At 46.9% G+C, this 9,538-nt stretch overlaps 1 protein-coding gene across 1 annotated transcript in view; it reads left to right on the top strand.

Annotated features, from left to right (window-relative positions):
* The first annotated feature begins 241 nt into the window (after positions 1–241).
* The window catches only part of LOC103628310 (uncharacterized), an 80,559-nt gene continuing 71,262 nt past the window's right edge, over positions 242–9,538 (top strand). The window contains exon 1 of the mRNA XM_020538037.1: positions 242–366. Within this exon, the coding sequence (XP_020393626.1) occupies positions 242–366 (125 nt within the window). The remainder of the gene's footprint in view (positions 367–9,538) is intronic.

Genomic DNA, 9,538 nt, shown 5'->3' with positions numbered 1-9,538 from the left:
AACGTGAACGAATGCCTTAAGCCGAAGGTCCGAAAAAACACCTTCCCTTTGCTAGAATAGTGAAAGTCAATGACAAACGGGGCCCGCCAAGTTGCAAAGCGCTAGGAGTATAAATAGGAACCCACAACGACAACATTTGATACACCATTCCTGTTGTTTGCGCTATTTTCTCAAATTTTTAACTCTTGCTTATCAGCCCTTGCCTGATTTTCGAACTTCGGTTTAAAGACGTGCTTGCGCCATGTCTGAGAAGAAGATGACTGAGGAGAAGAAGATAACTGAGAAGAAAAAGATAACTGAGGAGAAGAAGCTGTATGAAGAGAAGAAAATTGTGGATCCTTTTATTGCTGTTTTTATGAATCTATGGCAAAGACGAATACAGAGAAAATTACCAAGGAGATAATGGAGGATTTATCTGAAGATTCTGATGACAGTGATGATTATGATGTGGAAAGTGGAGATGAAGATTCTAAGGACCGGCCCTGGCGGCCAAGTCATACCATCTTCGGAAAATCGACCATAAAACAAAGTCATATTGACACCATGAGAGGAAGATACTTTCGCGACATGTCTATTGTGAGGGTTGGAGGAGATAGCACCGCCCCTGCTCCTGAGGAAAATGAAGTTGTTGTTTACCGAAGTTTTTTGAAGGTAGGCCTTCGGTTCCCGTTGAGCAAATTTGTGGTTGAAGTGCTGAAGATATTCCAGATCTTTCTTCATCAGCTTACCCCCGAAGCTATAATTAGGATGGGCTTGTTTGTTTGGGCTGTAAGAAGCCAAGTGCTGGAACCGAGCGCGAAGTGTTTTTGCAGTATGCATGAACTTTTGTACGAGACGAAGGCCACCGACAAAGAACAGTAGCACAACAACTTCGGTTGTTACGAATTCATTGCCTGCTCTAATGCAAGCTATCCGGTGTCAACATACCGGAAAAGATGGCCCGGGGCCTGGATGGAGGAATGGTTTTATGTTAAAATGATCTGATTAAAAGGGAGGACAACAATGAAATTATCCAGTGCCCCATCTGGTCTCGCTTCGGCCTCCGAAGGCCGAAGGTGGCTATTGAAAGTGACATTGAAGCATGCCAGAAGGCCTTTAGCAATGTTTGTGCTTTCATTGGCACAAGATATATAATCCAAGAGCACATAGCCTATAGGGTGTGGCCACTTGTGGATAGCTGGGAAATGCCGAAGGAGACTACTGCTGAATCCAATGAAGGTGGCCTAGTTCGATTGAAATATACCTTCAGATACAGAGAGAAGTTTGACAAACCAAATGATGACTGGTTGAAATGCATTGAAGCTACCAGCGACGAGCTCCTTGGGACATATTCCAAGGCCGAAGATGATGCCTTGTCCGCAGCCTTCGGGGTCGGGGCAAGAAAAGATTAAACAAGGTTTTTGATGCAATTGGCTTCATATATCCTGATTACTGCTACCCCTTGAGGAAAGGAAAAAAGAGGAAAACTGCCGCTTCGGCCGCCACCGCTGTGCCGAAGGGCAAGAAAATGAAGGTTCTGACGCACCGGCCTCGATATATTGAAACGACCGTAGTGCCTGAATTTGGTGAGGGGACCTCCTCCACTGCCGAAGCAGAACAAGCCGCTTCTGCCACTCGGAGCGCTGAAGGGTCTATTGTAGTGCCGAAGGTGCCTATAGTCAAGCCAACCGAAGCCAAATATGATGCGGCCAAAGAGCCAAAATTGGAAAAAACAGTGATAGTGCCAGAAATTCTGAGCCCACCAGCAGAGGCACAATTGCCAAAAGTGCCAAAGGCTCCTACAGCAACTCCCAAGAGGAGGATGGCCAGCGTGCTAGATGCTGTCATGGAGACCACAAAAGCCTTGTCCCCTGCTCCTTCTAAGAAAGTTGCCGAAGCTATCAAAGTCCAGGCCGAAGCTGGGCCTTTAGTGCCCATTGAGACGAAGGCTGCCGCGTCTGAGGATAAAGCTGAGCAACAAACTCCAGATACTGGCATGGTAGCGGGGCAAGGTATGATAGAAAAAGCTAAATCTCCTGCCCCCGAAGCTCCGGCCGAAGATGTTGATTACATTATTCGACATGCTTCGAGGAAAAAATATCCAAAGAAGAAATTTTAGAAGCCAGACACTACACTCAGAAACTAAAATATCCGAAGGGGGCCTTAGTGTTCAATGGCACTGACGGAGATGATTTCCTACACAGTCTCCCGGACAACAAAGAAATATCTGTTTGCCGGGAGATAGCCAAAAGTATGGGATTTCCGAAGCTTAAGGAAAGCCTTTCGGCCATGTCGAAGAATGATCTTGCTGATAGCCTTGCATACAACAGTATAAAGGCACATAAACTATTAACTTTAAAGTTGGAAATGAAGTATTTCATTGTCATGCTTAACTCTTTCTTTTTCTTGCAAGGCTTAATTCTTAGCAATGCCTTGAGGGCACAAAAGAACGCCAAAGACGAAAGCTGCACAATAGCTCTCAGCAACCTTCGCTCAGAGGTAATTGAGCTGAGAAATGAAGGTTTGGAGAAAGATAAGATTTTAATTTCATTGGTGAGCAAGGTGGAGGCGGATGAGGTGAAATACAATGCCCAGGCCGAAGCTCATAAAGCTGAGGTTGAAGACCTTCGGAGACAACTTGCCGAAGCCAAAGAAAATTGTGAGGTCACAAAGGCCAGCGAAGAAATCAGCGAATGGTGGAAGGCCAGGCTAGAGAAAAATATTGAGGAGCTTTTCGAATCCAAGGAAAGATGTTTTGAAAAATCCTTGGATTGCGTGAAGAAACTAAAAACTAGCTTTTCCAAAGTGGGTGCGTATTCCTCTGAAGAAAATTTTATCCGAGGCGACCCCGAGGGCGTTATTGAGTGGATAAGCGAGGAAGACGAAGCTTTTGAGGAAATTTTGAACGATCACGGAGATATCTGCGCTTTCTCCGGCGCTCGGGGGATTGTGGCTATTCTGGAGAAGGCTGGATGCGATCACATCAAAACTACAACCCAAGCCGAAGCTGCCTTCTCCATAGACGATACAAAAGATCTTTCAGCCGAAGCAACTTTGATGGGCGAAAATTTTTATTATGATGTCTGGGTGAATGGTGGCCCAGAATTGGCCAACAAAATTATAAAAAAGAATGAAAAAGACACCCATGACGCCTGAGAAGAAGCTAGGCGAACTGAAGAGGCTGTTGAACGAGAAAGGTGTATAGGTATTGTTTTTTGAATTTTAACTTCGGTACTTACTTTGTGGATTCGAACTAAAAATTTACCTACTACAGCTGAGCTATCACCGCTGCCAGAGCCGTACAATCCTTTGGCTGATCCGAAGATGAAGGAAGCACTGGATGTCATAAGCATTGCAAACTCTATTATCGACGAAGTTGTCGACAAGTTATTAAACGAAGCCGCAGAAAAGATCCTTAGAGAAGAGTAGACTTTGTTGTAATAATACTTTGTAACTTTATTGTAAGAATACTTTGTAACATTTGATGTATGGAACAATTGATGGGACATGTAAATTACTGTAATATATTTCTTTATGATGCGTGAAATTTGCACACATACCGTTTTTGAGTCTTTAAGCTCTGCATCCCCTTAGGAACGACTTTTGAGATTCTTCACCTTCTATTTCGGTGGCATTTAAGCTCTGCATCCCCTTAGGAATGACTTTTGAGCTTCTTCACCTTATATTTCGATGGTATTTGGCTCTGCATTCCCTTAGGAACGACTTTTGAGTAGAAAACTTACGCTGTGCTCCCTTAGGAACGACTTTTTTGCAGCTTCGGATCATAATTTTTGGCTCTGCATTCATTTAGGAATGACTTTTGAGCAGAAAACTTACGCTGCGCTCCCTTAGGAACGACTTTTTTGCAGCTTCGGATCATAATTTTTGGCTTTGCATTCCTTTAGGAACGACTTTTGAGCTTCGGAACTTTACTCCGCTTTCTTAGACACGTCTTTCGAGCTTCATAAATCCATGAGGAAGATATTTTTCACTCTGGTGCAGGCACAATTATTACAAGAAATTGAAATTAAGTTCTTCATTACTTGTTTCTCTCATAAAAAATAAAATGGCATAAAAGATAAAAGTACACCAAAAGTAGGATATTCCTCAGTATATATGCTTCGATTATGGTACAATGCTATTGACTGTACGAGCTTCGGACTCCTCTCTGAAGTCGCGCTGCTGTTGGGCGTGCTGGTGCCCTTCTGTGTAACGCCTTGAATTTGGGGGTAGAATTTTTTCCTTCTTTTCACTCATCAAATTCAGGCGTTACTCTCTTTTCTCTTCCCGTTTCGCTCCTTCATCCCAATTTCAAAGCAGTATAGCGACTAGTGTTCATATCATGTGTAAACAAAATCTAAGTTGACTTGGGTGTTGCATCATGCTGAATCATATTTTTCTTTTGTCTGATGTCGTGTTTAGTCCCGTGTGTGGCTTAGTTTCATTTCAGATTTTGCTTCGCGAATTGAATTCCGATCTGTGGTTGTGCGTGTCGTGGGTTTTGACCCGCGGTGCAGTCCAGCCTAGCTCGGCCCGCGCGCCCCTGGCGCCCGTGCCCTCCCCATGCGTGCCCCCCTCCCCTGGTCTTTTCCCCTCATTCAATTCTCCCGCACAGCAACCTCCTCTCCCACCTCTCTCTCTCTCTCCCCGTGGTGCCCTAGGTCTTGGAGACGGTGATCGCCGGAATTTGGATCCCTGAGGTGAGCTCCCCTCCCCTCTCCCTCTCTCTCTTCCCCTCCCCCTCCCATGTCTTCTCCCCTATGGCCCTGCTCCCATTGCGTGCCCCTCCCCGGCAGCCCCCTGCCCCCGTCGCGCCCTCCCCGGCGACCCTACCCCGTCGCTCGCCCCTCCCCGGCGGCCCCTGCCCCGTCGCACGCCCCTCCCCGGTGGCCCTGCCCCCATCGCGCGCCCTCCCCAGCGGCCCCTGCCCCGCCCTCGTGCCCCCCCTGGCGGCTCGCGCCCCCCCGGTGGCTCGCTCGCGCCGGCGGCCCCGTTCGCCGGCGGCCCCGCGCCCGCGCCCCTCCGGCGGCTCGCCCGCGCCCCGGTGGCCCCGCTCGCCCGTGGTCCTGCGCGCCCCCTGCGGCTCACCCCGCACCCGCGTCCCGCGCGCCCGACCCCGCGGCCCCGTGCCCCGACGTCCCGTGCCCCTCGGTGGCTCGGCCCCACGCACCCCCGTGCCTCGCGTCCCGGCGGCCGTGCGCCCTGGCGGCCCTGTCGCGTGCCCCGGCGAGGCCTCGCGTGCCCCCAGCGCGCGCGCACGCAACTGTAGTTGCGCGGCGTTCGACTTTCAACTTTATCCTTTTTTCAATTTTAGTTTAGTCGATGTGCCGCGTCGCGCGCTTCATCGCGCGACGATTCAGTTTAAGTTCATCTTTGTTAATGATCTGTGTCGCGCGCTTCGTCGCGCGACATTTCGTTTTAAATTCAGTTCAGTTGATGTATGTCGTCGTGCGTTTCATCGCGCGACGCTTAACGTCTCTTTATAATTAATGCAAGAGTCTCGTTGTGCGCCCCGTCGCGCGACGAGTCGTTTATTTCTTAATTCAATTTAAGTGTTGTGTCGTGCGTCTCGCCGCGCGACAATCCTTTTAATCTATCTTAATTTGTTCATAATAATTAAATATGGAACATGACTTTACCTTATGCTTAACACGATGGCTAAATTAATACCGTTCTGTATAAACGAGTACTTTGATTTTATAATCGTGTAACGTGACCGTGTCTCGACCGTGGCCTCGACTGTTACTTTCTCTTTCTCGCTTAGTCGTAGGTGTGAGCCCTGCGTCGAACGTCTGTTTATTTATTGCATTCTAATGTATGGTGTACTATTCCCTTGTATTAAATGTGTGGAATGTATGTTTGAACTCGTATAGATAACGGTCAGTTGGTGGAGTCCGAAGGAGTTGCAGGTGAAGACCCTGAGCAACAGTCGGTTGGTGAAGGCAAGTGTCCCTTGACCCATCTATGTCCTAATCATTCTTATAATTCATCTCTCGCATTTACACACTTTATACCTAAGATTGACTAGCTTTTGTCTATCTTGTCCTTGTTTACCTATTTTGGTTGGGTTATTTCAGTTTAGCTTTATGCTAGCGCTTCACATTAATCAATGAACGTGATGAGATTATCTATGATACGTTGTTTTCTCTTTTTATTATGATGATGGTACTTGTGGCCCTTAAGGGGACTCGAGCTGTTTCTCGAGTGCCTCTTCGTAAGGACCTGTTCGTTGGATGACCGCCCAGAAAAACAGTGCAACCATGAGGGTGGAATGGGATGCCCTTAGCTGAATAATTAGAGGAACTGGGATGTAGTTCGCTTCGCCGTTGTGCCGTTAATGGGGCTCGGTGTATGCGGCTCGCTCTGCCAAGGTTGGTTCGCCCCTTGGGGAGGAGTGCGGTGCATTTAGGAAACCTAACGGGCAGCTACATCCTCAGGGAATCTTTGTAAAGGCTTCATAGTGAATCCCTGGCCATTCACCTTGGGAGTGAATATGGGTCTTGCAAGCCCGGGCTAGAGAGGGAATCACGACTTGTGGGTAAAGTGCGCAACCTCTGCAGAGTGTTATGAAACTGATATATCAGCTGTGCTCGCGGTTATGAGCGGCCAAGGGAGCTCCATTGATTAGAGATACTTGATCAGATATGTATGGTTTACAGGTGGTGACGAGGATGATGGTTTTGGTAATGACTATGATACCGGTAAGTGGTATTCTTTCCGTTTGGAAAGGGTACATCGGGTTAATAACTTGGGTTAATGCTAAAACCTGGATTTCTACTAGTAAATAATAACCTGACCAACTAAAAGCAATCGCTTGACTTAACTCCACATAAAGCTAGTCCACTACAGCCAAAACAGGACATTTGCTGAGTATGTTGATGTGTACTCACCCTTGCTTTACACACCAACCCCCCTAGGTTGTCAGCGTTGCAACCACTGCTCAGGTGAAGATGAAGTCGTGGAGGAGGACTTCCAGGAGTTCCAAGAGTATGATGAGTTCTAGGCGTGGGTTAGCGGCAAACCCCCAGTCGGCTGCCTGTGCAGGCCGTGTGTATCTACGTTTCTTTTCCGCACTTTGATTATTGTTAAAGACTATGTGGATGTCTCAGACATCATGATGTAATCGAATATTATACCTTTTTATGCTATTATTTGAGCACTGTGTGATGATGTCCAGTTATGTAACTGTTGTGTAAGTGAATTGCTGATCCTGGCACGTACATGGTTCGCATTCGGTTTGCCTTCTAAAATCGGTGTGACATTCTGGCTGCTGGCTTCGGGTATGAGTAGGTGGAAATGGTGCTGGTAGTGGGAGCTGGGGCCAGGAAGCTTGTGAATGACTTGCCGAAGCATCAGAAGCTGCGGGTTGATTACCCACGTATTCTGGTATATAGGGAGAGTAGCACGAAGCAGTATGTAAAACCTGCTTCGACTCATTCTGTCGCGCTTCTGCTTCGGCAATCTCTTTTTGCTTCTGAATGGTGACCTAACATGTTCTTGTAGTGTGGCCCTTGTTTTCACCACAGAATAAGCAATAGAGTTTCCTGGGCTGATCCCCATATCTTCCTCCGAAGCCTTTGCCGCCTCTGCCCCTTGGAGCTGGTGGCCTGAAAGAGCTTTGGTGTTGCCCTGAAAATTGTGAGCTATGTTGTGGCCTCTGGAACTGGCTTCCTCTATCATCATTCTAACTGGAGTTGTGGATTGATCTGACATGCCTAGGGTGGATTCTTCCTCCGAAGCCCCTAGTCATCTCAGAAAACCTATAAGCTTCTTTACTTCTCTGGCGAAAATCATTATCGGCCTGGATGTACTCATCCATCTTCTGAAGCAGCTTCTCCAGGGTCTGAGGGGGATTCTTGGCGAAGTACTGAGCCGTAGGTCCTAGCCGAAGCCCTTTGATCATGGCCTCAATGACAATTTCATTGGGCACTATGGGCGCTTGTGCTCTCAGACGCAAGAACCTTCGGACATACGCCTGGAGGTATTATTCGTGGTCTTGCGTGCACTAGAACAAAGCTTGAGCAGTAACCGGCTTCGTCTGGAACCCTTGGAAACTGGTGATCAGCATGTCCTTCAGCTTCTGCCATGATGTGATTGTTCCTGGCCGAAGAGAGGAGTACCAGGTTTGTGCAACATTCTTGACTGCCATAACGAAGGATTTTGCCATGACTACAATATTTCCCCCATATGAAGATATGGTTGCTTTGTAGCTCATCAGAAACTGCTTCAGATCTGAGTGCCCATCATACATGGGGAGCTAGGGTGGCTTGTATGATGGGGGCCATAGGGTAGCCTGCAGTTCTGCTGACAGAGGAGAAGAATCATCAAAAGCAAAATTTCCATGATGGAAATCATCATACCATTCATCATCATTGTAGGAATTGTCCTGACGAAGCTCTCTGCGTTGAGGTCTTCGGTCCTAGTCATCTTGAGTGAGATGATGCATTTCCTCAGCAGCCTCATCGATCTTCTTCTGTAGATCGGAGAGACGGAGCATCTTCTCCTTCTTCCTCTGGACCTGTTAATGGATGGCTTCGAGGTCCCTTATTTCTTGGTCCAACTCCTCCTGAGGCGTTGGACTTGTAGCCTTCCTTTTTTGGCTTCTGGCTTCTCGTAGTGTTTCTTGGTTGACGTCTAGTGGCTGGAGTGTAGCCCCTAGCCCTGAAGACTTCTTTGGCGGTATGACGAAGGTCACAGCTTTGCCGAAGGTGGTCGAATGAGTTCACCGGAGGTGGGCGCCAATGTTGGGGACTTGTTCTCAAATGCTATGAGTTAAGAACAAGGCAACACAAATGTTAATGGTTAAAGACCTTCGTCCTTCGAAACATTATCTCCCTTAGGATATAATGATCTTTAGACGAAGGTTATGAAAGACATACCTTCATCATCTCAGTATATAATAATGAAATTAGAAGCATATGAAACATGGAAAATAACATGAACAATCATATTGAATCGTCAGACTATTTATATTCTTATTATTTCATCATGGACAAACATTAATGATAGTAAATTACATTTGTACCTTCGGCTTGACAGAAAGTATAAGCCCAAGAGTGACGTGCGAGTGAATACAAGTCAGCGTGAACAGTACGGTGTTACTGTTCATCTATTTATAGGCACATGACACAGACTGGATGAAATTACATTCATGTTCTTAACATTTCCTGTTGACCATAAGGCAAGCTGTCGAGGACTAAGCAGTCTTTTCCCCTTTAAGTCAGTTTCTCCTTTCACCATCGTCAACGTGCTGAGCCGAAGCTCCTTCAGCCACATCTTCGGAGCTAGCTTGTCCTTCGTTCAGACTGCACCTTCATACCACGCACACCTTCATCTCAAAGTCGAAGCCTCCTGTAACAGTCTATGTTATACTGAAAACATGTTAGTTAAGTTTTTGAGGACCTTCGGAAGAGGAAGGCCCCCAACACACAACATGAACTTGAAATAAATCATTAGTCTCACAAGATATAGGCTAAACTCTCCCTCAATTTGTGCATGCAAGAGTACACAAAGTACACTTATGCACATCAACAATACAAGGTTAAAGGAGATGTTTGCA

The sequence above is a fragment of the Zea mays genome, chromosome 5 (genome assembly GCF_902167145.1).
Source record: "Zea mays cultivar B73 chromosome 5, Zm-B73-REFERENCE-NAM-5.0, whole genome shotgun sequence".
Classification (NCBI taxonomy): domain Eukaryota; kingdom Viridiplantae; phylum Streptophyta; class Magnoliopsida; order Poales; family Poaceae; genus Zea; species Zea mays.
The sequence above is the reverse complement of the archived record's forward strand: the minus strand, read 5'-3'. Positions and strand labels throughout refer to the sequence as shown.